We start from the raw sequence: 27,365 nt of genomic DNA on the forward strand, positions 1-27,365 counted from the left end.
AGCGTCTGTTTGCAACCTCAAATACATCCAGTAGCACCAGTCCTGCTGGAAATCTCCTTACGTGACACCAGGCGGAGCGAGAAGAAAGGATTTCCCCGTAAAATATTCCAAAGCTTCCTCAAAATTCAGCTTTTATTTAAAAACCAGTCATGAACGTAATAAATTACACAATAGTTTTCCTCATTATAAATTCTCCATAAAATATATTTTACAGTTTTTTAAAAGAAAGATTTGATGATTAAAACCAAAAAAAGTCTCTTCTGAGTGCTGAAAAGGATCTTGACTCCGTGTCATGCTGGTGAGGCTGGAGCTGCTACAACGATTTATCAAAGGTTGTAAAACAAACACCTTCAGACGACAAAAATAGTCGAACTGAACACAGACCTTGAGGACTCAGAGCGAGGGAAACACTCAGTGTTGCCCAACAGCGCGGCCAAGCACCATGAGAGGGATTTCGGGTACCCCCCAATAGCAATCAGTGCAAAGAAACACTTTGGGAGTCAAAAAACCCACAGATTTCTGTGCCCCGACACATTTCTGCCCCACAGGCAGCATATTCAGTGTTCTTACTTGAAATATTTCGGGGAATCAGATGATTTGCAAAGCACCTGAAAGGTAAGTAGTATTATTCTGTAGTGAATACGTACGTTAAGGTGAGATTTCTGACTTTTGGGTGGGCAGGAAAGGAGGAAGTTTGCGATAGATTTTTTAAAAGGTCTCAAGTTTATACAATGATACAACCTCCTAAAACTCAACTCGTGAAATGTTAGTACTGTGAAAGCGGTGGTGCAGCCAGTGAGAAGTTTCTTTTCCTCCTTTCAGGAACAAGCTGAGGCTTCAATGGCCACTTAGAATATGAGAACAAGCAGATTTCCGCTTCTATAACATAAGAATAAATAGATCTCTCCTTATTGTTACTCCCAGACAGGCTCTGAGTCTCCTCTTCTAGACCGAGCTCCCTGCAGGAAGGACACGAGCTGTATCCTCCATCACCGACCACCCCAATTTATGCTCCTCTGTACTGGGGAACACTCTCTTCTGAAAGTTATTTCTATAGTGTCTTCCAAACAATAAACACTGTTTGAGACAAAGTGTATTCATCCCAGAATCACTGTTCAGACAACTTGTCTTAAATGATGAAGTGAAGGAAAACAACAAGAATTAAGGACTAAGGCCCCTGGGTAACGGGCGGCAGCTCTGTGCAGCACCAGGCAAGACCAGATGTTGTCTATAAAGATGCAGAAGTTCAGTAGGATCAGAATCGTTTGCTCTTGGAAGAACAAATATATATATATATATATAATTTTGTTTGTGCTGCTTATTCATACTCTGGCAGAATAAACACTGACCGATGAGAACTGCTCTGGCAGCACTAAGAGGCAATAGTATCTGAGGAGAAGTTACACACAAGAATACTTACAGCACTTCTCAGGTGAGATTTGGGGAAAAAAGTCACCTTGATTTTAATAAAACCAGCCTTAGTTGCAGCTTTAATATATCTGCCTTTAAAGGCAATTTTTTAAGACTATATTTTTCTTCCAAAAGGTCAAATTGATGAGAAAGGCCACAGTCCTGCACCCAAAAGAACAAAGTGTCATAACATTTACTACAAAGCAGCTTCTATCAGTCAGGTGCCTTCAGGGAAACCTCAATCTGCTTCTGTGGCACGAGAGCCTTTCAATGGCTGCAAAGCTTCCCATCCTTCCATGATGCTTTTAAAGAAATATTACTGCTTCAAAAGGAGGAAAGTAAATTATAAAACAACATAAAAAAAAACAGTGAAGGTTGCTGCATAAATTGGAGGTACCTTTCACATATCGGTGACTGAGTTCTCTCCCATATTTGAGGTGTGTTGTACAAGATGAAGTCGCCCCTCTACCTCCTTTTCACAACCAGGTTAGAGTCAGGGCCAGAAAGGAAGAGATTGTGACCAGTAGAATCACATCGATTTAACAGGAAAACTGTGCTGCAACCATATTTTGCAGCCTTGAAAATAACACCCCATGCCGCTGGATTCCCTCATCCATATCTCCATAAACTAGTACATTGCTGTTCTAAATCCTCAAGGTGCTACTGGATTATAGACACAAGGGTCAAGAGCACATTGTGAAACTGTAGATTAATGGATTAATGAAGTATTTGATTACTAGAAGAAAGCGAAATCCAATGGTTAACGTACCAGCCAACATGCCAGCATCTGATTGCACGCATTGGTAATTTGACTCCCTCAGTGACGAGCTCGTTAAGCTGTAAGTGCTAAAATGGGCCATGTCAGCACTTTGCAAACTGCTGATCCCCCTGCATTGCTTTTCTTTGTAGACAAAGTCAACTCTCAGACCCTATTTTTGACAATAGATAACAAAAATAAATAATAAAGTTATTCCGGCCTGGAGAAGAAGGAATGCTTCTCATTTATCTTCCTCACGCAGGTTTCTAGCAGACCCAAATCATTCAGACCCATAGGAAATAATTTAAGAAAATTGGCATACACTCCCAGTCACTCATATACATAAATATATACACAGAATTACTTTACAAAGCCTGAAGATTTGCACTACCAGCATGCAAATCTCTTTTTTCCATGAAAGTCCCTAATACTGACGTAGGAAAGTGGAATGTACGAAATACTCCGTGACATAGCGCTGGAAATCAAGTCTCAGCTCTCGAGACATCGCACCGCCAGCGCACGCTAACGAACATCAGCACACCTGACACCTGCGTGGAACATCCCGGGATTATACACATCAACACATCGTCAACAACAACAGCCAACTCGCATTTCTACAACTGACGAAACTCAAAAACTGGGATTTGTGTGGTACAAACTACACCCCGCAGGTTTGCGTTCAGGCTCATTTCTTTTACTGTCGTTAAGTCGCACCATCGGTTGGGAGACGGGTCACGTCTCCCAGCTGCTGTCTTTAAAAGCTATATTGACTAATCGCAGCTCCAGCTCGAAGGCGTCGGGTCGGTCCTGCGGGTTGGCAGCCAGCATTTCCTTCAGCAGTTGTTTCATTCGGGCGTTCATGGATTTCTTCTTGACGGGAATGAGCAGTTCCATTTTCGGGTTTTCTAGAAGCGCCTCTCCCACAGGCACGATCGCTGTCCCCTGCTTGACGTAACTCCCCAGAAGTTCCTTCTTCGTTTCCGTATCTATGAATGTGATTCGTTCCAACATAGCCCAGATTATAATCCCTAAGGCAAAGATGTCTGCTTTGGCAGTGTAGTGTCCTTCCCAGACTTCAGGGGCCATATAGAAGTCAGTCCCGCACGCGGTGGATAGAAAACACTTATTTACGTTGACTGGCTCCTCGGGGTTCTGTCCTGATGCCGAACACACTTTACTCAGCCCGAAATCTGCGACTTTCAGGGTGGGCTCCAAGTCACTGGCATCCATCCTGCTGTGCGATATCAGAATATTGTCAGGTTTGAGATCGCGGTGAATAATCTGATTTTTGTGCAGGAACGCCAGCGCACTGCTGAGCTGAAGCATGAAGCTGGTGTTGGTCTTGCGGTTCGGCTTTCGGGACAACAGATACTCATTCATATCTCCTCCGTCACAGAAATCCATCACAAACCAGAGGTAATAAGCGCTTCTGGGGTCAAAGACTACTTCTCCTTTTAATGAGGTCTCGACAAGCTGCAACAAGGAAAAGAAATGTCATAACTACCTGATGATTGCCAGAACATAGAGATATCATGGAAAAATGCATGAAGTAGGGATCTTCCTCTCAACAGTGCAGTAAGATAGCGTAACTGGTGAAAATAAAACTTTCTGATGTTAAAAACAAAACCAAACCACAAGGTATTTGACAGCCTCCTTGTTTTTGTGTATGCAAAGCATTATCAAGCTCCCATTCCTGCCCATAAGCTGGAGCTAGACCCAGATAACAATATTTTGAAAGATAGTGCATGGCCAGTGCGCTCCCATCTGTTTCAGCTGGACACTGTCCCACCCCAAGCCTGTCCCACCCCTTTCACTATCAGCTTTACTGCGCAAACAAAACCTCTACAAGTAACTCTGGGCAGTGCCAGGGGGTTGTATTTGTCCTCTGCCCATGAAGCGGCACCACAATAGATATTTAAAGCTTATTCTCCATTCCTTAGGCAGGAATGTGTTCTAGCAAGTGTTAACATGAGATCCCTTCACTCAGGAGAATAATAATCAACAGGCACAGCTGAACCTGCACGTAACACCTTTCCCACCATCGTGATCCACAAGCTATTTTCTAGAATATAAGCAGTGAGTAACTTGAGCAACCAGTTCTAACAGCTGCTTCATACAAAAAGCAAAGTAAAACCAGCAATCAGTTCTACTAATCCTGTTTACACAACTACACATGGCCTCCTCAGCTCCTCTGAGGCGGCTCTTAGCATGCTCCCCAAGGTAAGTCTTGCAATGATTTCTGTTAGAAGTACACTAAATTAAACGTAGCTCTACAGGCTTGCAAAAATTAAGGTAGTTATTAATATTTATAGAGGTGTTTTAAAGTGCTTTTTAAAAAATGGCCTTTTCCATGCAAGAGCAAAATTACTAGCAATTTATAGCAATCTTTAATTGCAAGCACAGCTAATACTCAAACCAGACCAACAGTAAATCCATGTTAGAAGTAGAAAACTACATATTTAGGGTTTAGAGTGGCTAACGGGGAGATTAGGGTATCAGAGGACAGCAGGAGCCTCCTGTGCTGAGCAAGCACCGACACACAGCTCTGTCCCTCAGCTTTACAGAAGCCACACTCGCACCTCAGCACAGAGGGTTAAAATAGCAAAATCCACCACCACCTGTGCCAAAGCACACAAACCCCAGCCAGTTTAGGACTCTCACCTTGGCTTAGCTGAGCTGAGTCCAGTTAAGCATCTGCCCCAAAGCCCCTCGGGAGACACTAACACCCCCCTCCCCGGCCAGCCTGCACCAGCTCAGCTCTGTAATGTAATATCACACGGGGTGGAGAGAGTAGAGGGCAAGCCAAGGGAGATCTGATTTTCTCTATTTTAGCAGTTGCTATTAGAAAGTGATCCCCGCCTCTCCAGAGTCAGCTCAGCTCTGCCCTTTGCTCTTCTCTCTGGAGCAGAAAACCAATTTGTAGTGCTTGTGCCTGACTCGGGTGAGCTGTACATGAGGCACAGGTAACAGGTGCTACCACCAAAAACCAACGTGCCTGTGATCTGGAAGCTCTCCCCCACCTCGCAGTCCCACCACGGTCATTTTAAGCTCTTCCCTGTACAACTGTTACCAAGTTTGATGCAATATCTTACAGATCCGCTAACCAGTAGGAAGGCAAGGCACTAATTTCTCCCACATGAGCTGGGCAGTATTATTTTACCCTAATCCCTTCAGGAAAGCAGGTCAGTAACAACTACCAAGCTGCAGTGAGCTCCCAAAGGCAAGAACTCTCCTCCTGATGGTCACACAGCACCGGGCACAACAGGATCTGGACAGGGAAGGGTTATCAGACCAATGTTCAGTAACAAAAGGTCCTACACCAGACATGCAAGAACGACAACAATAAAAACTGAAATGATAAAAGCTGACTAGGGATGACACAATAAACACCGAGCAGCTTCCTGACTTTTTAAACCAGAGGCGCAAATTTCTGCCAGAGTAGCTTCTTGACAAGGGAATGAACCAGATTATCTTCCAAAGTCTTTGCAGAGCTACTTATTCTTCAAAAATATGCATCTTCAAACTTAAAGGCGGCTTAGAAGACACCTTCAGTACTCATAATGGGGAAGATGTATTTATTCCCTTATTTATCATACCTTTACTTCTCTTTGAAGAGATTCACAGCTATTCATTCAAAAAAGAAAATGGCTCGCCACAGGCTAACAATTGCTTCTTATTTCTGAAAGAATTTTAAGTGTTGGCTTCCTAAATTAAGATGGTTACTTCCTCTTCCACGGACACCGGAGAATAAGAAATGCTTCAGAGCTCTGTCCCAGGACATTAGCACATGTCTGTTAATTAACCCTGCAGCAGGGCTTCTACTAAAGAACACAACAGCCTGCACCTCCCTTCTGCTCCACCTGTGGTGTTTCCTCAAATTACCAAAGCAGATTTGCATTTCAAAAACCCTGCAGTCTTTTAGAGTGGCACGGCTTCAAATTACAAGATATAGGTGATTGTTCAATATATATATCTAAAATTTTGGGTGTTGACAATGCAAACAACACCATAACTAAGAACACCTCAAAAATAAAAATGGTCTTAGCTACCCACCTCCTTCCCTCCCAGCTGCACATCCATATTAATTACTTCCACCCCGTTACCTCAGCTTCATGTACCTGTAAATAAAGGGAGGAACTGGAGCCATGGGACATCTTCTGCACCATACCATCTTTCTGCAAGAGGCACTCCTCCAGGTGAATGACGTTGGGATGCTGGCTCTTGATACTGCTAAGTGCCCAGAACTCGCGCAGGGCGAGTTCCACGTCCTCTGGAGCATGGCACCGCATCCTTTTCACCGCGACCCGGGCAGAGGTCTTCCTGACGACTGCTTCGTACACCACACCATAACTGCCACGACCAACCTCTCGTATTAGATCGTACTTAGGCTGGCTACTCACCATCTTCAAGATCAAAGGTTCTGGGGAAGGGGGGAAAAACCCACAGAACTAAAACTCATGAACAAAAACTGGGCTGTATTTTCCCCCACATGGCTCGGTGCGGCAATATTAAGCCTACCGACACCCTTCAATTAACAGCGAGCGTTACACTGAACCCAACACTGGAACATTCCAGGACCTATTCTGTAAACCTGTTGCCACGGACTAGTTAAAAAGTGAAATTACACCATTTTGGTGGGACTGTCAGGATTTTGAATACAGCCCAGTTTTCAAGGTGGCAACAATTCCAACCTAGACTTGCACTGTGCTGAGACAGGACAATCGCGGGGGCTCCTGCTGCTTTCTCTCAGCATCTTCCGTGAACATCTGTGGGAATAACGGTGCAGTATCATGTAAGGTATCATGTATGGTATCGTGCCGTCCATCCAGCCTGGCACAGCGGAGGAGAGGTTCTAGCTGAAGCCTGTGGCTGGGCAGCAACAGATTTAATTAACACTGCCTTTTATGAGGGTGACTGCGTAGGTAAACGTTTCTGTTACAATTTAATCACTAAATACTTTTACAGCTACTAAGACAGGAGGATGCTTCACATCACTTCCAATTTATGTATTAATGTACTATGATTTTTTACTTAATATCCTTTGACTTGGGAGTCTATGGTCACAAAAAAAGGGCAACTGATTGCAGAAGCTCATACCCAGCATCTAACTTTCAGTTTAGCTCAACAGAGCAAGGGCTTCTACAAAAATTAAGATATTGCTCTATAAGTAAAATAAGAGACACACACACATTCACAAAAATAAAAAGCCACCAAACACTGCCACAGATTTATGAACCTTCCTGCACACTTCCCTGCATGATTACAAACCAAAACACACCAGCACCACCTTCACACAAACAAACCAAAATGGGACACTGACTGCAGACAGAAAACAAAATAAAAAGCTCAGCTAGCCAATTATCACTGGTCAAACAGAATGAAACGCAAAAATAATAATTAAGAAAAAAAAATCACAGCTAGTGTATCAAAACTAAAACAGCTTGTAGACTGCCAGTGGTAAATGTAACTCTTTAAGTCACTAAACCAGGCGATAAGGACCGCATCAAACAGCCTGTTATTAGTAGGAAGCTTTCAATTATTTCCACTGCTTTAGGTACTTTTTTTTTTAAGGGAAATAAAAAGAAAAAAGAGAGAGAAAAAAGAGGTATCATCAGTGAGTGTCGGGGCAATACTACACATATATTAACCTTTAGGCAAAGTTCTGCGATGCAGATTTACATCAACATTTTGACCTGAAGTGTGATGTGCCCAAGAAACGCATTACCACGAGATTCTGCTCACAAGGTGCTCTGACCCTGCACCTGCAGAACGGCTGCAAGGAGGGAGTGAAGGCGACAGCCCACACAGAGGTGACACAGCCAAACATTCCCTGAGGAAAAGCCTGCGTTACCCAAACACCATCACACCAGGTTCAAAATGAGCAGAAAACATCCCTTCCATGTTGAGGGTCTGCTGGCTGTTCTCAAGGCCCTGTCGCTATGTCAAGTGTCAGGGTGGTTACTCGCCTCCCTCCCCCCCAGCCTGGAAACGCCACCGAGGTTTATTGCCCAACCCGTGGAGAAGGACAAGGCCCGTACCAGGCCGCAGGGACGCGGACAGGCCCGGCACCGCAAACCCAACGGGCCGGGGCTGCCCCTGCTCCCTCCTGCAGGCCCGGGAGCTTCAGCCCCCTCCTCAGCGGCGATAATTACGGCATAAAATAAATGACGCTCCTCCCCTCTTCACCCTGTGACGCCTCGCAGGCGGCGGGCACACCGGGGCGCCCCCCGCACCGAGCGGGGCCTCGCTCCGGAGGAAAATCACCGAGACACCGCCTGCCTGCGGCGCGGGGGCAGTGGGGTCTGCTGAGGGGACCCGGCCCCGTTAGGCCCGACCCGCCTCGACAGGTACCCGGGGCTCCTCACACACCTGGGCCGGAGGTGCCTGCATGTGTGGGCACAGCGCGGCCCCGCTGTGACGCACCGGAGCAACCCCCGGACCGAACCCGGCCCAGCCCGCGTTACCTCAGCGCAGCCCGCTCGCCGCCGCCGCCCGGCCGCCATTATCGAGCTGCGACCGGCCCGCCCTGCGCGGCCACGCCCCCGTGCAAGCCACGCCCCCCTCCAGCCACGCCCCCCCCCCCCCCCCCCCCGCGCCGCCGCTGCGCGCTCTGATTGGTCGGTGGCGAAAGGGAGTGGGGTGCGCACGCGCCGTTCCCGCGTTCCCCGGGAGGCGCGGGGGGCCGGTGCAGCCGGTTGTGCGGGAGGTGCTGGGGGCGCTGGGCACCCCTTCTCCATCCCCTTCTCCATCCCCTTCTCCATCCCCTTCTCCATCCCCTTCTCCATCCCCTTCTCCATCCCCTTCTCCATCCCCTTCTCCATCCCCTTCTCCATCCCCTTCTCCATCCCCTTCTCCATCCCCTTCTCCATCCCCTTCTCCATCCCCTTCTCCATCCCCTTCTCCATCCCCTTCTCCATCCCCTTCCTCCCGCCGCGCTGCTCTCTGTCCTCCCCTGTGCCCACCCCCATTTGCATTAATAGTCCCCTTCTTTTTTAGGAGGGAGGGTTCTTATTTTTATTTATGAATTTGTTGCTTGGCATTGGAAATAAAATCAATACAGCCTTTCGCACCGCTGGTTGCACTCTGCCTTTGTGTGACAGTGACACAGCTCCTGGCAGAGAGCTGCTTCCCCTCTCTGTGCCCTGCTCTCTGCCATTGTCTCCTTTCCTCCTCAGGCTGCAGGTGCCCCTCATGCATAGGAGCTGGGGGTGCGTGGCTTCTGCCATGGTCCCCACTGTCCCTTTGGCCATCACAGTCATTTTGGGAGAAGCCAGGGCTGGCAGCTGCTCAGAGCCCTTCAGAGAGCAAGCAGAAGCTGCTCAGATATACTCGCACCAGAACAACATGCTCTTGCGCTGCTCTCTGGTTAATTGGGAAGGAGCCCAGTGGTGATTAGTGCCCGGGGGCCCTGTCTAAGCTACCCCAAGCCAATTAGGGGCCAAGGAGCCCCTTGTGGGTTTTGAAAGCTGATTAGGGCATTATAACCCCTCCGTTCCCACAAATCCCCTTAATCGAGTCCAGAAGCAATTAGTTAATCAATGTTAACCCCCAGCAGGGCCAGCCCATGGGGGTGGGGGTGGGTGCACATCTGGGTGCCCCACTCCTGGCTCTGATCAATGGCCGACCCTTGCGCTGTCCCCCCAGTTGTGCAGCCAGCCCTGCTTCCATGCCAGCGCCTCCCTGGAAGAGCCCCAAGTGCTGAAACGGGGACAGTTTTGCAAGATGTGCTTGGCCAGGCGCAGCGCGGTCACTTGCTTGACATGTGAGCCTGCCCGGAAGGAGCGCCCAAAACAGCTGCGGGGCTGCCCTGCCCTGGGGAGAGATGCCTGCAGCGAAAATGGGGTCTCTGGACTCACGTACCCTTAGAGCCAGGTCCCCATGCACCCCTGCACCCCTGTACCCATGGACAGATGTACCCATGTACTCACGCACCTGTGCACCAATGCACGTGTGCACTCACGCACCCTTGCACCCTTGTACCTGTGCACCCTGTGTATGCATCTACTTGTGCCCAGTGTACCCCTCCACCCATGTGCCCCATATTTGTGCACTCATGCACCCTTGCACCCATGTACCCTGTATTTGTGCACTCATGCACCCCTGCACCCGTGTACCCCTGTATTTGTGCACTCATGCACCCTTGCACCCATGTACCCCTGTATTTGTGCACTCATTCACCCTTGCACCCACGTACCCCGTATTTTTGCACTCATGTACCCTTGCACCCATGTACCCCTGTATTTGTGCACTCATGCACCCCTGCACCCGCGTTCCTCTGTATTTGTGCACTCATGCACCTTTGCACCCGTGTACCCCTGTATTTGTGCACTCATGCACTCCTGCACCCGTATACCCCCATATTTCTGCACTCATGCACCCTTGCACCCACATACCCCATATTTTTGCACTCATGTACCCTTGCACCCGTGTACCCCTGTATTTGTGCACTCATGCACCCCTGCACCCATGTACCCCGTATTTGTGCACTCATGCACCCCTGCACCCGCATACCCCTGTATTTGGCCACCTCTGCACCCATCCCTCACCCCTCCCGCCCGCAGCCACTGTGGGTGCAGCAGCACCCACCATCCCAGCACGACCCATAGGCGAGGGCACTATAATTACCGCTCTCTCTTCACGCAGCTGCCAATATTTACAGGTCTCCGTGTGGACAGGCGCTGGCATTTGGCACGACACCCTGTTTATCCCCGCGCCAGCTGGGCACCGCGCACCAGGGCTCTTTTCCCTCGCTGGGGGGTCCCAAAGGGCCATACGTGGCCATGTCCCCTCCCGAGGCCGTTTCTGGGTCAGGTTTTGCAACCGAGCGGAGGGGCCGGCTGTGCGCACCAGCATGGGGAGCAGCCCCCCTGCATCTGGAGGTGCAGAAGAGCCCCCCAGCCCCTGCCTGGGGAGGGAAGGGGGGTCCCTGGTGCATGTGCCAGCCATGGGGGCTGCCCCTGAACCCACTGCTGAGGTGTGTGTTTGCACCCCAGCAGTGGCCACATTTTGGGGTGCAAAGGGAGATGCTCCCTATAAGCCACTCTCCACTGCTGCTGGCCCAGCTCTAAATGTGGGAATTGCTCTAGGCGCCAGCATTCTAGCTTGAAATAGTACAGGAGAATACTTTGGTCACTACAGTAGTCCTGTATTATTTACTAGTTACCAAGTTATCTTGTTATATGTGTTGTATTTTCACCTGCCTGCTGTGCTTTGAGGAATATGGCCTTCAAACGCGAGATTAGGAGATTAAATATTTCACGTAGATGAGGTTCTTAGGGACACGGGTTAGTGCCAGTGTTGGGTTAACGGTTGGACTCAATGAGCTTCAAACTCTTTTCCAACCGAAACGATCCTGTGATTCCAGGATTCTGCCCCGTTCTGGCCCCATCACAATGTCTGACGGACCACGGGGGTGTTTTTTGTCACTCCTCGCCCCCACCCCGATGCCATTGTGGGGTCCAGGGTCTGGCCACTCTCCTCGCCGGGGTTTTGCAGCCGTTTGGCCCTGGGGTGCAGCCTGGCCCCGTGTACCCCCAGCTCCGGTTTCGGCGTGCCGGCAGCCGTGGCACGGGCGGGCAGGGCCTCCCGGACAGCCTGTCCCCGCTTGTTTACCGCTGCCGGTGGCATCCCGATGGCTCAGTCCCGTGTGACAGGTGCTGCTGCTTCCCCGGACACCCGACCCCGCGTCAAGATTTGGCTCCTCGTGACTGGGGAGCGACTTATAAATAGCGGGACGAGGGGCGAGGACGGCAGTCGAGAGCGGGTGAGCGGAGCGCACCGTCGTGCCCATGGATTTCCAAGCCGGCATCCTGCGCGATGGCAGCCCCATGGAGAGCCTGGAGAAACAGCTCATCTGCCCCATCTGCCTGGAGATGTTCAGCAAGCCGGTGGTGATCCTACCCTGCCAGCACAACCTCTGCCGCAAGTGTGCCAACGACGTCTTCCAGGTGAAAGGGGGACCCTGTGCCCGTTTTCCCCCTCGGCTCGGGCTGGATGTCACCAGGATGGTCATAGCACTATGAGGATGCTCGTGGTGCTGTGGGGATGCTCATGGTGCCATGGGGATGCTCATGGACCCCAATAACCTGTATCTCCCCCCCCCCTCCTAGGCTGCCAACCCATACTGGCAGAGCCGGGGCAGTGTGATTTCGGGGGGCCGGTTCCGGTGCCCGTCGTGTCGTCACGAGGTGCTGCTGGACCGTCACGGGGTCTATGGGCTGCAGAGGAACCTGCTGGTGGAGAACATCATCGACATCTACAAGCAGGAGTGCTCCAGGTGGGCAGGGCTGATTGCTTGTGCCTTGACCCGGCGGGGACACGGGGACCTGGGGACACAGGCATGCCCACCTCCCTTGTGCCAGCACCCTCAATGAGGAGTTTGCAGCTGGGAGAGAAATTGGGGGGATTTTCTGCTGGCTCAGTGGTAGCTGATCCAAATCTTCCTCCTTTCTCCCCAATCCAGAGCGGTTTGGGTCTCTGGGTGGCTCGGGGGACAGCAGGTCCCCAAAGGGGTGGTGGCAGCAGGGCAGGTCCTGTCCACCCCCGTGCTCTGCAGCTGGAGCGTTGGGTGGGAGATAAGGGGTGTGGGGGACAAATCCAGGCTGTGCTGGTGACAGCGGGACCTGATAAGGAACAGACGGACAGTTTGTGGGTGGGGGGCCCACTCGGGAAAAGCGTGCAGCTGTGGGGGGGGACAACGGGGTCACAGCTTCTCGAAACAGAGCGGTGGCCCCAGCCAAATTCCCTGAACTGCTGTAAATATTGTTTGAGAGCCATGGGGACAGGGACAATGGCACGTGGCAGGTGTCCACAGCCCTGGGGGGAATGTGAGGGGCCAGCGTCAGGTTTGCTTCAGTGAGTCAGTCGGCTTGTCCCCATGTCCCCCGTGCCAGAGAGGGGATGATTCAGCTGGGACCCCTCCTGGGGGTTTCTGGGTGCCCTGGTGACACATTGGGTGACAATAAATCCCAGCAGTCCAAGGCTAAAATTAGGAGCTTGTGCAACATCCCTAGAGCGCAACCCTGGCCCCCCCCACACCAGTGCCAACTTCTGCCATGCCCAGCACCACACTGGTTTAAACTGGGGCTTACTGGTCTTGGGGCTTATGGAGGAACAGAGGTCGGTGGCTCCCAAAGGAACAAGCGTGAGGTTGTACCAGTATCTGGCCCCTTTCCTGGGGACACAATTTTGGGGTGGCCATGCGGCATCAGTGGGGGTGTCACTGCAGTGGGGATGATGCTGCAATGGGGACATTATCACCGTGGGGACAATGCTCCAATGGGGATGTCATCACAGCAGGGATGTCACTGCAATAGGGATGTCACCCTCATGGGGATGTCACCTCAATGGGGACGTCACCCTGACGGGGACATCACCGTGGCCATGCCGCTCTCTCCAGCAGGCCACTGAAGAAGGGGGAGCATCCCATGTGCAAGGAGCACGAGGACGAGCGGATCAACATCTACTGCGTCACCTGCGAGGTCCCCACCTGCTCCATGTGCAAAGTCTTCGGTGCCCACAAGGACTGCGAGGTGGCCCCCCTGCAAACTGTCTTCCAGGGCCAGAAGGTGACGTGCGGGGGGACAGGGGGGCCATGGGGGGACACGGCCAGTCCCGGGGCGATGTGCTGAGCTGGGATGGCTACAAATAGCACTGGGATTTGCTCATGGGGTATTAATAGCCCCCGGGTGACTTCGCCCAGGAGACAGCCTATATTTAGAGTGGATGCGGCTCAGGGGGAGCTGTGGGGGGAGCAGATGGGAGATGTTGCTGTCCCCGTTCCCGCTGGGGTTCGAGCTGTTTCTGTCCATCCACCCCTGCCCAGACTGAGCTGAACAATTGCATCTCCATGCTGGTGGCGGGGAACGACCGCATCCAAACCATCATCTCCCAGCTGGAGGACTCGTGCCGGAGAACCGAGGTGAGGAATGGGTGAAAAAGAGCCCCCCCTAAAACCTGGGGGTGAAACCTCAACATTTGGGATGGCTGGGAGGGAGCTGGGGAGCCCGAGGGACACCCCGGTGACATCCCTTGTCCCCGCAGGAGAACAGCGAGGCGGCCAAGCGGGAGCTGTGCGCTCACTTCGATGCTTTGGCGGAGGTGCTGGAGGAGAAGAAGTCGGAGCTGCTCGAGCGCATCACCCGCGAGCAGGGCGACAAGACGGGCTTCATCCAGGGCCTCATCTGCCGCTACAAGGAGCAGCTGGAGAAGTCGAGTCGGCTGGTGGAGACGGCCATCCAGGCCATGGAGGAGACCGGGGGAGCTGCCTTCCTCATGGTGAGACCCCCAAACCCCCCCTGTGTGTGCCTGCATGGGGTGCCACCAACTTGGGGACATCCCGGCTGCCACACGGTTCCACTCACCTCTGCTCTTCCCCCCCGCAGAACGCCAAGCAGCTCATTAACACGTAAGTGCCCAAATTGGGGAAAATTCGGCCATTCCCTATTGCTGCCACAGAGCTGGGCAGGATTTGGCCACGGGGTGCCCGGGTGAGCGTGGGGCTGCCCCGACCCCCCGCCTGGGCTCCCTATGGTCCCCCAGCCCGGTGAGGGGACAGGGGGGACATGGCCGTGCTCTCCCTGCCCAGGATCGTGGAGGCCTCCAAGGGCGGCCGGCTGGAGAAGATCGAGCAGGGCTACGAGAGCATGGACGCCTTCTCGGTCAGCCTGGACCACCTCACCGAGGCCGTCCACGCCGTGGACTTCAGCCCCGGTAATTCAGCCCCCGACGCCCCTTCCCAACTCCCACCGACACGGTGGCACCCGTCGTGTTTCCCGGTGGCCCCGTGGTGACGTTTGGCCGCCTATTTGCAGCTGAGGAAGACGAGGAGTTCTTTGATGGGGAGGAAGAAGACGTGGAGGAGGATGCGGTGCCCGAGAGGACAGTGATGGGTAAGGGGTGGCACAGCTGATCACACCTCCCCAGGACACTCAAGCACCCATGGAGGAGCTTTGGGGACTTGGATCCCCTATAACCCCAAATCCTCTCCCCCCGGCAGGTCCCCAGTAGCCGCAGCCGTTGCCGGCGCAGGAGGATCGCCGCGGGCGCAGGATGTCCGGCGACGGGACTCGGGACGGGGGGGACACGCCATGGGGGCCGGTGGCCTCGCGAGCCGGCCCCTGCTCCAGCACAGGACACTTTTCTATACGGGTGCAAACAGGACAATTCCGCACGTTTTGTATCTTCCTTCTTTTGTATATAATTCTCACGGGTTTGAATTTTGTGTATTTTGTAAAGAAAACTGGTGTTCTGGGTGTTTTTTGTTCCCTCGCCTCTCGTTTTCGGCTCTGGGATGCGGGTGGGTGTGCAGGGCCGGTGTTGTCCCTGGTGTCCCCGCTCAGGCTGGCAGAGGGACACCTCCCGCTCCAACATTTAATTATTGGTCTCATTAGCACCTCAGCAGCGCTGGCACCCCGTGCCTGGCTACTCGCCCACGGATGTGACGGGTCAGCACCTGATGGGGTTTATCTTGTGGCAACGAGGGGCCCGGGGCCGGTGGTCACCCCAGCTTGGGGGTGCTGGGGTGGGGGGGGTAAGGATGCTCTGGGCTGTGCTAGTCCCCAAAATGGGGGTGGGCTCAGCATTGAGCTATCGGTTTGCTGTCAGCTGAGCTCACACGACTGCAAAAATACACCATGAATGCAAAATATACTGTGCATGCGAAAATAGAGCACAAATGCTTTTCTGCTGCAAAAACACGAGCCTGGCTCGGCGCCTGGCCAAGGGGAAACTGAGGCAGCGGAGCGCTGGGCTGTGCTGTGTCTGCAATTAGCCCCTGGGTAATTAGCACTGCTCCCCCAGGGTGATGAGCAGGAGTCACTGCTGGGGGGGGTCTGGCTTCAGGCTGGTCCATCACATGCCTGCTGGGCAGCTGGATGTAAACTGGGGGTGCTGGGGGGGGTCTGGCTTCAGGCTGGTCCATCACATGCCTGCTGGGCAGCTGGATGTAAACTGGGGGTGCTGAGGGAGTGGGGAGGGGGGTCACAGGTGCTTTTAGGGGTGATGTGGGGTGCTCCATCCTCCCCCCACCTCTGGGGTTGCATCCACGCCCTGCTGCAAGGTTCCTGGGGGTGCTCATGGGGGGTCCCAGAGCAAACCCCCCTCCCTCAGCACCTCCAGTGCCGGGTGGGCAGGGCAGCGGCCGTGGGCGCTTTGCAGCCGGTCTGGCCCTCCCTCCCGGCCAGGCTTTGCACACGAGTCCCCAGCGTCACACGGACCAAGGCCACCGGCTGCCACCGCCACCGGCCACGCACTGGGTCACTGCACCGGGTCACCGTCCCGGCCCCTGCCCCCCGGGAGGACGATGGCAGCCGGCGAGGAGAAACAGCATCTGCTGAGCGAGGGCACAGGCGGGTAAGGGGGTGCCCGGGGGGCCTGGGGACCTGGTGTCCCCTCTTCCCCATGGGGCTCCCAGGTGGGGCTCCCTGGAGGCATCTGTCGGGGGAAGGGGTTGGGAGTGTGTTCAGGGTCCAACCTGCTCCCCAAAATCCTCCCAGCCCCATCGGCTCCAGCCCCCGACCACTCCTGTCCCTGGCAGGTCGTACCTGGGGATTGCACAGAAGAACGGGCACAACTCGGTGCAGGGAGCGGCGCCCGCGCTGGAGCTGGGGACCCGGCGCAGCCAGCACTGCCACGCGCGGGGGGCCACGGGCACCCCCGGCCGGCAGCGGCGGGCGCGCAGGAAGCTCTACCTGGCTGCCGGCATCTGCCTCGTCTTCATGGTGGGAGAAGCTGTGGGTGAGTGGGGGGTGTGGGGATGGTCCCCATTAGGGCACCCAAAGGGGTGGCCCCGGGGTGCGGGCCGGGCTCCCCTTTGCTTTCCACTGGGGTCCCCACCAGAGTGACCTGGCCCATGCGTGGGTTGGGCTGGGCCCCCCCCATGCCACCCCCTGTCCCCGCTGTCCCCTCCCGCAGGCGGGTACCTGGCGCACAGCCTGGCCATCCTGACGGACGCCGCTCACCTCCTGACCGACTTTGCCAGCATCATGATCAGTCTCTTTGCGCTCTGGGTGTCCTCACGGCCCCCCACCAAAACCATGAACTTCGGCTGGCACCGGGCAGGTAATGGGGTAACACCACCCTTGGGGGTGCTCCCAGGGAGCACTCGGAGCACCTCAGGGTGCCCTTCCCATGGGGACTGGGTGCCTCCAGGAGACCTGGGTGACACGGGGACCCCCGGCAAAGCCCCAGCACCGCAGGCATGGGCAGGGGAGGGTGCAGGCACCACTGTCCCCATGCAGGGAGCAACTCCAGGGATGGGTGCTGGGTGCCCACCTTAAGCACCGGTGCTGCCGGGGAGGCCAGGAGGGTGTAATGCAGGGGCGGGGGGGCTCTCCGCAGAGATCCTGGGGGCTCTGCTCTCCGTGTTCTCCATCTGGGTGGTCACGGGCATCCTGGTCTACTTGGCGGCCCAGCGCTTGCTCTCGGCCGACTACGACATCGAGGGGGATGTCATGCTCATCACCTCCGGCTGCGCCGTGGCCGTCAACATCGTGTACGTGCGGCCGGTTCCCCCCTCCCTGGTGTCCCCCCAGCTCGTGCGCGGTGGCCCTGGGGACATCAGCGCTGTCCTGCCCGCAGGATGGGGCTGGCTCTGTACCAGACGGGGCATGGGCACAGCCATGGCGCAGCCGGAGAGGAACCCAACACCAGCGTCCGTGCTGCCTTCATCCATGTCGTGGGGGACCTACTGCAGAGCATCGGTGTCCTCATCGCATCCTACATCATCTTCTTTAAGGTCTGGGTGGTTACTGGGGGCAAGGGGGATACTGGGGACATGGGGACTGTGGCTTCAGCCACGGGCAAGATGGAGGGGACCGTGTCTCCCTGCTGGTGCAGATGGGGATTTGGGGTGGGGTGACAGAACCAGAGGGGCCTCATGCTCTCCCACCATCTCCAGCCCGAGTACAAGTTCGTGGATCCCATCTGCACCTTCCTCTTCTCGGTGCTGGTGCTGTGGACAACACTGACCATCTTCCGCGACGTCCTCCTCGTCCTCATGGAGGGTAAGGACACACCGGGGGGGATGTCTGGGCCACGGGCCACCCATGGGTGCTGCCCATGTCCCTCCAGCACCCCCAGCTCTCCCTCCCCAGGGACCCCCAAAGGGATGGACTTCAACGCCGTGCGGGAGACGCTGCTGGGGGTGCGGGGGGTGGAGGCCGTTCACAGCCTGCACATCTGGGCGCTGACGGCGGCACAGCCGCTGCTCTCGGTGCACATCGCCATCAGTGAGTATCGCTCCCCGGGGATGCAACTGGGTGGGGGGGGCGGGGGGATTTGGGGTTCACCTGCACCCCAACATCCCCCCGTCCCGCTTTGCTCCCGGCAGACGCGGGCGCCAGCGCGCAGGAGGTGCTGGAGGAGGCCAGCGCCCGGCTGCAGGGCACGTTCAGCTTCCACAGCACCACCATCCAGGTGGAGAGCTACTCCGAGGAGATGCGGGACTGCCGGGAGTGCCAGCCCCCCCGCGACTGAGCCCCCCGGCGCCCCCTCCATCCTGCCCTGGCAACTTTTTATACACGGAAAATAAAGAGGAGAAAAGGGCTGGTTGCATGCACGGGGGGTGTTTGGTCTGGCAGTGCTGGGGTGTTATCTTGGGTGTCTGCTGGGAGCGAAGGCATCAAGGACAGACCCACGGCCGCAGAGAATGCTGCTGGAGGCCAGCAATCACCTGAATATTCCCTGTTTCTGTTCAGCTGCGGACAAAACAGCTGAAATGACCCTTTTCCCCACTTTGGGGAGCGCTGGGAGGCAAGAGGCTGCGGGGGAGCCGTCCCAGCCAGGGGGAGGAGGACACGCTCGCTCAGCTCCCTCTTATCAGTTCCTCTGTTTGCCCTTGGGAAGCCACAGGACTCACCCTCCCCGCGCGCTGGGGCCGGGGGGCTGTGTGCGTGGCCGGGTGCCGCACAGGCCGTTCCCAGGGTGCCCAACGACAGCAGAAGCACCAGCGCCCCAACCCACCGGTGCTCCCCACATCCCACAGCCACCAGCCAAACTGCCTCTCCACCCACCTTTATTGCACCAGTAAAACCCAATAACGAGTAAAACCCCGTCAGCAGCGCCCGCTCGCCCCGGGAGGGCTCCGTGCACCAGGAACCCCCTCCCCGCAGTCCTCAGAGTCTCTCCAAGCGCGGGTATTTCTTGCGCAGGACAGACACCTGGTCCTTGTAGAGAACGGGGTCGAGACGCAGCTGGGAGGACACGAGGGGCATGTAGCCGAACCAGTCCGCCAGCTGGTTGAGACAGTCCTGTCGCTGGGAGAAACGCCGGCCACCGGCCGTGCCCTTGACCTTGGCAGGAGGGGAGTGTTGGGGTGATGGGCTCTGCTCCCCGGCCGGGGGGGTCTCTGCACTCCCCTCCTTGCACCCTACCTGCTGGGGCACGTTCTCCTTATGCTGCTTCCTCTGGGTGACCTTGATGGGTGGCAGCTTGGTGACAGCGGCCACCAGGACGTTCATCAGGATGTCCTCGCAGGCGGCCAGGCTGTCCACCAGCTCCCGCAGCCCCGCCGGCAGGTACCCGGTGAAGAGGCTGTGATAATACCTGGGGAGGGAGCGGGATGGAGATGCAGGATGCGGCTGAGCCCCCCGCCCCGGTCACCCTTCCCTGGGTGGTACCTGTGGTAGAAGGCGGCGGCGGTGAGGACGATGGAGAGCTCGTTGGTCCATTTGGACGTGTAGCCCCAGCGCCTCTGCTCGGGGTCCCAGAAGTGGCTCCGCGCGGGGAAGCCCACGATGCGCTCGGGGAAGCTGCGCCACACCACGAAGGCAAAGTCCACCTGGTACGGGGTGGGGGACAGTGTCACCAGGCCATGGGAACCTGTGCGAGGGGAGACACCATCGCCCCTGGGCACAGGGGACATAGAACCGCAGAATCATAGAACCATGTTGGCTGGAAAAGCCCCTCAGGATCGAGTCCACCTGTTCCCCCACCCCTGTCCCTGCCCCATGTCCTGAGAACCTCATGTCCGTCTGTCCAGCCCTCCAGGGATGGTGACTCCAGCACTGCCCTGGGCAGCCTGTTCCAATGCCCCACAGCCCTTTGGGGAAGAAATTGTTCCTAAATCCAACCTCAACCTCGCCGTGCCCAGCTCCATGTGCTGGGGACCGCGGTGCCCACGGCCTCACCTCACTGGTGGAGAGGCTGGTATGCTCGTCCAGGCTCAGCACAGCGTCTGTCTGGATGGCTGCGTAGGGGAAGAAGCGGTCGCTGAGCTACGGTGGGGAGAAAGACAGGTTGGGATGTGCTATGGGGTGGGTGTCCCAGCTCCCTGCCCATGTCCTGGATCCGTGTCCTGCATCCCAGCTCCCCTCACCTTCCCCCGGCCCTGGATGATGCTCAGAGGCACCGAGGTCTGGGGCCATTTCCCACTCGGCGGCGGCGGCTTCTCGCAGCTCCACAGCACCAGGATCTGCAGGGCAAGGACCAGTGTGTCCTGGCATGTTCGGTCGGGGTTCAGAGGGTGGTCAGAGCTCAGCCCCCCCAGCATCGCAGCAGGACCTGCTCCAGCCCAGCTCACCCCAAAACCACCTCACACCGGTCTGGACCACAATACCCCCACGGGTGGTCCCCAGAGGGCTGGGGAGACAGCTCTGCCCACCCGAGGGTGACACCATCAGCCACTCCATCCCACCCTCCCCTTCCCAGCACCCGGGATCCTGCCCCATCCCTCCCGCTGCCTCCCGGGAGATGCACCGAGCAGCGCAGGGCTCAGCTCCCCCAACCTGGGCGCAGAACTGGGATCCTGAGACAGCCTGGATGAGCCTGAGGAGCGGCTGGGAGAGGGAACTGGATGGCGAGACGACCCGGATGAACGCTGTGAACTTCTCGGAGGGGCTGGAGCCTGATGAGAAGCAGAGGAGAGGAAGGTGTTGTGGTGCGCACCGGGTTTGCCGTGCTCAGCTGGGCGGGCAGGGTCCTACCGCGCTGCAGGTGGTAGAAGGGAAAGTCCCCGAGGTGCGTGGAGAACTCGGGCAGCGCCAGGAGCCCCCCGGGAAGCACGTTCCAGAGGAAGCGGGAGCGGGAGCGGTGTGCGAGCAGCCGGTCCTTGATGATCTGCCAGAGAGATGCTCTCAGCACCCTGGTTGTGATCCCGGAGCCGGGACAGGGCTCGGGGGGGGCTCACCTCCAGCGTGGTGTGCACGATCTTGTCGACGGAGGAGAAGTAGGCGTCCCATAGGAACTGCGTTTGCTGCTGGAAAGCCAGCACCTGCTCCGGGTGGATGCAGCGGACCACGGAGGGGATCTGCAGTGGCGGGGAGTGAGAAGGTTTCTCACCTTGTCACCTTGTCCTGACACCCCAGCAAGGCTGCTGTGCCACCTCTGTGCCGTCCTGAGGGACACCCCATGGCCAAGGGTGCTGTGTCACCTCTGTGCCATCTTGAGGGACACCCTATGGCCAAGGCTGCTGTGCCACCTCTGTGCCATCCTGAGGGACACCCCATGGCCAAGGGTGCTGTGTCACCTCTGTGCCATCCTGAGGGACACCCTATGGCCAAGGGTGCTGTGTCACCTCTGTGCCATCCTGAGGGACACCCCATGGCCAAGGCTGCTGTGCCACCACCCGCTGTGGCTCTGCCTCCTGTCCCTGGAGCAGGATTTGGCCCAGGAACACTGAGGGCTTTGGGTTTGAGAGATGCTCAACACCCCCTGAGCTGAATGATCATAGAACCATTTTGGTTGGAAAGACCCTCAAGATCATCGAGTCCAACCATAACCCACTCCGGCACTGCCCCGTGTCCTGAGAACCTCATGTCCGTCTGTCCAGCCCTCCAGGGCTGGTGACTCCAGCACTGCCCTGGGCAGCCTGTTCCAATGCCCCACAGCCCTTTGGGGAAGAAATTGTTCCTAAATCCAACCTCAACCTCCCCTGGCGCAACTTGAGGCCGTTTCCTCTCGTCCTATCACTTGCTGTGGTGCTCCAGAGCTGCAGCTGGGATGGGACCCTCACTCCCCTGTATCTCCCCACGGGAGGGCTGCTGGTGTGGGGCAGGATTTGGCCATGGTACCTGCAGCAGCAGCTTCTCACTGCCCACGACGACGGCTTTGCCCCAGTCGATGGCCTCGGCGAAGGGCAGCTCCCAGCCGTCGCTCAGCAGCACCGGGATGCAGGCAGCCTGCACGGGACACACACGGGCTGGGACAGAGCCCCCAGACCCCGGGGTGGGGATGACCCCATGCTCCCCACCTGCCCCGTACCTGCAGAGCCTCCAGGAATCGGAAGGAGCCCAAGCGCCGGCCCCGGGGCACGATGCAGAAGGTGGAATTGTGCAGCAGCTCCTGGTAGTCAAACCTGTGATAGGAGAGGGGGTGGGGGGGTCAGGTACAGCCCCCACCAAGCTGTGAGCACCCTAGAACCCAGCAAGGCTGAGCATCCCTCCTGGGAGGCACAGAACCAGCCCGGGGCAGCATTAGGGGCTGATTTTGGCCCCAAATAGCCCTGTCTCTGTGGAGCAGAGATGCCCTGGCTGGTGGAGGGACGTGCCCAAGCATCGCTTAAAGAGGGGGGGTCAGGATAGGACCCCAGTGCCCTTAGAAGGCATCACCCATCTCCCTCCACCCCCATGCCACGAAACCCATGCAAACCCTGTGCCCGAAACTGCGGCGACTCCTCTGCCGTGCCCAGACTTGCCGGGCAGGACCAGCCCTGCCTGTCCTGGCAGCGTTTCGGGGGGGCAGAGAGCTGGTTGCCCGCAGGGGTGCAGGCAGCGTGCCCCCCCCGAGCCAGGCTCACACCGTGGGGCTATGAAAGCCCCTTCTGTGCGGCTGGTGGGGAGCGGCGCGTCCACTGCCGGGGCCCTGCGACCGCGCCGGAATATCCAATATTGACATTAGGTCAGGACAGACCCCGACTGTTTCTGCGGGGGGGAGGGACGGGGCAGCGGGTCCTGGATGGGATGGGGGGACACGCATGGTCTGATCAGGTTGGCCATGAGAACAAACAGCTGCTTGCAATGGTCCCCAGGGGGAAGGGTGTCCCCACAGCGGGGACATGGGGCTGGTGCCACCCTAGGGGTTGAGGACGTGTCCCCTCCATGGGTGCTGGAGCATCCTGCCACACTGGGATGTAGGAAGTTGGCCCCAGTGCTGAGGCACGAAGTTTTACCATCAAACCCACCTCCGGATGAACCACCCCAGGGTCTCTGATGGATGCCAAAAATCTCATTAGTGGCCCCAGCCTCATTAGCACCCCAAGCAACCTGTTGGAGGGGCAAGTGCGGCTCGGACAGTCCCCCCCATGGAACTGCAGAGCAACAGCCACATCCCCAGGGCCAGACACTGTGCTCAGGGCAGCCGCGCTGCCACCGGCTCCTTGGGGACCCCAAAACCCAGCGGTGACCCCCAGCACCTCCGCGGGGCCGTTCCCAGCGCCGGGGCTGGGCGGGCAGTGGGACGCGTCCCGGGGGCACTGCTGCGGCGGGCAGCGTCCCGCGATGGGCAGCCTGGCGCCGGCCGGGCTGCGGGGCCAAAACCTCCCGATGGAAATATTTGGCTCCTGACGCGTTGCGGTTTCCGGGTAATCACGCCGTCAGGGCTTCCTTGTTTTGTGAGGAGCCGGGACGGGCGCCCGCCGCGCTCCCCGCGCCCGGCCCCTCCGCGGCTCCGCCGGGCACGGTGCCACCGGGGACCCGGCGGCTCCAGAGAGCCCTTCCCAACCCGCATGGGCCGCTTTGAACCCAGGGCCGGCAGCCCAGCAGCGCTGGGACAATCCGCCCTTTATCCCGGCACAGACCCGGTTTGTTCTGGGCAGCCCTCCCCAGGTGCGAGGAAGGTGACGGAGCCCCCGTGGTGGCTCTGCCGCCGTCCCAGCTGCGAGTGTGGGGACATCTCCCACGGCAGGTCAGGCGCGGTGGAGACACCGATGGCTTTTTGCCCAAGTGTCCCATGGGGACAAGCAGCACGGCGGAGGCTTGGGGTCACGCGCGAGCTGTCCTGTGCCACTTGTCCCCTGTCGATCTGCTGCCTAAAGCTGTCCCGGGAGAGGTGTAAATCCCCCTGTACTTGCAAACAGCATTACGGGATTACCTGGGCTGTGCGGGGGGGACATTTCCCGTCCCACCGCCCCCCAGCACAGCAGGGCTGACCTTGGGCCCCACATCCTGCCAGCCCGCAGCATCTCGCACCATCCTGCGATTCTCTGTCCCCAAAAAGGGGGACACCGACCCTGCTGGGCTGGTGGAACCCACCAGACGGGGCCACACGGTGCCTTAGCTGCCCCAAACCCTGGTTAACCCCGGTGCCCACAGCACCCGGCTCCGCTTTTACCTCCCAGCACCTCCTAAGATGCTTTGAGGATGATGCCGAACACGGCCTCTCCCCATCTGCTCTCCGGGTGGCTGTGGGATGTCCCCAGGACAGGGACCTGCCTGTCACCAGCAGGACGGGGACATGAGGAGCTGTTGTGGGTCCCCGCAGCGCGGAGCCCCCAGACCCACAGAGCTTTGTCCCCACCAAGGTCCATCACATCCCGTTTGTGATGGGGGACTCAGAGGAACCCCCAGCTCCAACAATGTGGGTGAGCTCAGGGCCGTCCACACTGAGATACCCAAGAACCCGCCAATTTTGTGGGATTTTTAGCGGAGCCAGTGAGGGGGGGATGTTTTGGGCTCATCTCCAAGATCAACGTTAATGTTAGGGGAGGGCAGGAGGGGGAGAAGAAAAGCATCATTCATCAGCGTTAGGAAAAAGGGAAATCGCATTAGAGGCGGCCGCCGTGATTGCAGATAAGAGCCGATCTCGCCAGATTATTCCAACTTTAATACAGAAGAGGAAAGCCCTGAACAACCAGCGCCTCGCTCCCCGCTATGGAAATGAAACCCCCATCTATTTCAAGAGAGCCCAAAACTTTCCTCTCCCCCACATCTGGAGGTCCAGCCACCGCAGATGGGCCCAGCTGTGCCCGCAGAGGGACAGAACGTTTGTGGGGTGTCCCCTGTCACCAAACCCCCTTTCCCACCCCATCTCCCACTCACTTTTCGTAGTTGACGTTGTCCTTGTCGCAGCGCGTGTCCTTGTGCTTCTCCCAGTCCTTGCCGTGCTTGCAGGTGGTGAGCGAGACGATGTCCTTCCCGTTGTGGATGTGGTGCAGTGCGTTCCTGGTGCCGGAGCCGATGCCGGTCAGGTATCGCTTCCCTTTGAATACCAATAAATACTTCTTTTTCGGGGGGACCGAGTCCTGATACAACCAGCCCCTCTCCCCGCCGCGCTGCGGGTGGTCCTTGGAGAAGAGAGGGATGGAGATGTCAAAGCCCGGCCTGAAGTTCTGGGTGTAGAAGCTGGCTTTGGCCAGGATGGCTTGGCCGATGTCAAAGCCCAGGTCCTCAGTGTAATTGGGCCAAGTGCCTGAATACAGGTTGAAGATGAGATGGTTACGGCCACCGTTCCAAAGCGGGAAGGCGCGGATTTTCTCGTCGACATTCCGGACATATTGACTGGAGAGATGGTCGCGGTCCAGCGTGTCAATGCTGAGGATGAAGAGGCACGCTTCCTCGGGGTTCGGCGTGTAGTAGCGCGAGCGCTCGATGGACGTGAGGATTTTGCTGTAACTCTCCGAGAGGGGCTGGTCCCTCTCCCGGGGGTAGGTGAACACTTTGAAGCCGTGTTTCTCGCACCTGGAGAAGTCAAAGCAAGTTTCCATCCGGCATCTGCTGTCCTTGTAGACGGTCAGCCGCGCCGCCCGCCGCTCCCGGGGTGATGGCAGCGAGGGGTCCTCATCACTCTGGAGCTCCTCGGGGTTTGCAAAGCTTTTGAGGAGGGATTGATCCGTCCAGCGGGGCCAGTTCCTCCGGGCTTCAGCTTTTCTCCCGGAAAAGAAAGCGAAACGGCGCAGCTGGTCTCCTCCGAAGAAGAAAAGCAGGAGCCAAGAGGCAAGGAAAGTCAGGAAAATGTATTTCTTCCTGGTCTGCATAGGTTCATGTGCAGCCTTGGCTCCTCATCGGGTTTGGATGGGTGCTGGAGTCCAGTCAAAAAGCCAATGTCCCAAACCCCACGGGTGGCTCCTGATCCCCAGGTATTGTCCCGTGGCCCTTGCAGCCCGTGGGAGCGCGGATGAACCCCACAGTCCCCCCGCCGCCCCTTCCAACCAGGGCTGCGCTGGCTTTTCGGGGCCGTCTCTCTCTGCAGAGTTCGGTGCGGCACCGTCCCGCTCCCTTCCCTCGGCTCAGCCTTCACTCCGCTGGGCCCCCGTGCCGTGACAATGACATTTCCATCGCCGCTTGGCCCGGTTTCAAATCCCTGGAGAAGGGGAGAGGTCGCGCCGTCGCCGTCCTGCCGCCGCCAACCGTGTCACCGCAAGCGGCTCCCGTGTCCCTGCGGTGGGACCCTCCTTCCCAGACCCCTCCTGGGAATTAAACCTCCTTCCCCGCCCCCACGCTCGCTCCCCCCGTTACCTTTGGGGACACGTAGCCCCGGGTGGGTCTCGGGTCGCTGTGCCCCGAAGTGTCGATCTGCGGGTCCCCGGGGCTCCGGGCTGCATCCCCTGCCGGGAAGGCGGCGGAGCAGCCGCCCCGCCGAGCAGCGCCGGTCCCGGGGGTGCCCCCGGCGGGCTGCGCTTGGCTGGGGGGGCTGGACGTGTGTCCTCTCTTGTCACCTTGTCCGTCTGTCCCTCCGTCGGGCTGTCCCCGTGTTGCCCCCGGCTGCCGGCACCCCTCGTGGCTGCCCGTCCTGCTTCCCCCGTGTCAGCCTGGCTGTCCCTCCCGAGGCTGTCTGTCTGTCTGTCTGTCGCCGCTTGGGCTGTCCCCCTGCGCCTGTCCCCGGGCTGGCTGTCCCCCTGTCCCCTTGCCTGCCCGTCTCTTCCCCGGTCAGTGCGCGGCCCCGCTGCCCGGCGGGTCCCCGTGGTCCATCACCCCCCGTGGTCCATCACCCCCCGTGGTCCATCACTCCCGCTCCGTGTCCCGTGTCCCCCCGCTCCGTGTCCCCCCCGCTCCGTGTCCCCCCCGCTCCGTGTCCCCCCGTCCGCATCTGTCACACCGCGTCCTGTTCCCACCGTCACAACATTGGCCCTTGGCCCCGCCCTCCCGCCTCCGATTGGCCATCCGCACCTATGTGGGCGTGGCCAGAGGCCGCGCCCCTCGGAGCCCCACCCTGCGGCGCCTTCCCATTGGCGGAGGGCCGCCACCGGAGCGCGCCCACGTGGGACAGGGGTTCTCCGCGCGCCCGCAGGGTCCCTGCGCCGCCCGCCCTCTGCGGGACCCCACGC

The 27,365-nt window shown here is 57.6% G+C and overlaps 4 protein-coding genes across 8 annotated transcripts; 2 read left to right on the forward strand and 2 right to left on the reverse strand.

Moving 5' to 3' along the window:
- Positions 1-143: 143 nt before the first annotated feature.
- Positions 144-8,698, reverse strand: PDIK1L (PDLIM1 interacting kinase 1 like). Of its 5 annotated transcripts, none has more exons than XM_080357726.1 (3): positions 8,632-8,698; positions 6,286-6,587; positions 144-3,640 (listed from the first exon to the last, which is right to left on the reverse strand). In XM_080357726.1, the coding sequence occupies exons 2-3, from the start codon at positions 6,568-6,570 to the stop codon at positions 2,900-2,902; spliced, it is 1,026 nt and encodes a 341-aa protein (XP_080213852.1). In that variant the 5' UTR covers positions 6,571-6,587; positions 8,632-8,698; the 3' UTR covers positions 144-2,899. The 5 variants fall into 5 exon arrangements, with proteins under 5 accessions (XP_080213852.1, XP_080213849.1, XP_080213851.1 ...); XM_080357723.1 differs by having other exon boundaries at positions 6,286-7,724; positions 8,632-8,668; XM_080357725.1 differs by having other exon boundaries at positions 6,286-6,933; positions 8,632-8,658.
- Positions 8,699-11,955: 3,257 nt separating this feature from the next.
- Positions 11,956-15,175, forward strand: TRIM63 (tripartite motif containing 63; the record flags this gene model as incomplete). Its single annotated transcript, XM_080357587.1, has 9 exons — positions 11,956-12,114; positions 12,277-12,443; positions 13,566-13,734; positions 13,992-14,087; positions 14,210-14,443; positions 14,551-14,573; positions 14,754-14,878; positions 14,980-15,057; positions 15,165-15,175. The coding sequence occupies 9 exons, from the start codon at positions 11,956-11,958 to the stop codon at positions 15,173-15,175; spliced, it is 1,062 nt and encodes a 353-aa protein (XP_080213713.1).
- A 1,294-nt stretch (positions 15,176-16,469) lies between these two features.
- On the forward strand, positions 16,470-18,643 carry SLC30A2 (solute carrier family 30 member 2; the record flags this gene model as incomplete). Its single annotated transcript, XM_080357588.1, has 8 exons — positions 16,470-16,519; positions 16,704-16,903; positions 17,081-17,227; positions 17,507-17,660; positions 17,747-17,903; positions 18,066-18,171; positions 18,262-18,396; positions 18,498-18,643. The coding sequence occupies 8 exons, from the start codon at positions 16,470-16,472 to the stop codon at positions 18,641-18,643; spliced, it is 1,095 nt and encodes a 364-aa protein (XP_080213714.1).
- Positions 18,644-19,281: 638 nt separating this feature from the next.
- On the reverse strand, positions 19,282-26,075 carry EXTL1 (exostosin like glycosyltransferase 1; the record flags this gene model as incomplete). The annotated part of the gene is made up of 10 exons (XM_080357471.1): positions 19,282-19,711; positions 19,786-19,946; positions 20,296-20,382; positions 20,484-20,579; positions 20,893-21,011; positions 21,091-21,223; positions 21,294-21,413; positions 22,177-22,284; positions 22,367-22,460; positions 25,141-26,075. The coding sequence occupies 10 exons, from the start codon at positions 26,073-26,075 to the stop codon at positions 19,282-19,284; spliced, it is 2,283 nt and encodes a 760-aa protein (XP_080213597.1).
- Between the last annotated feature and the right edge of the window lie 1,290 nt (positions 26,076-27,365).

The sequence above is a fragment of the Nesoenas mayeri genome (genome assembly GCF_963082525.1).
Source record: "Nesoenas mayeri genome assembly, chromosome: 21".
NCBI lineage: Eukaryota > Metazoa > Chordata > Aves > Columbiformes > Columbidae > Nesoenas > Nesoenas mayeri.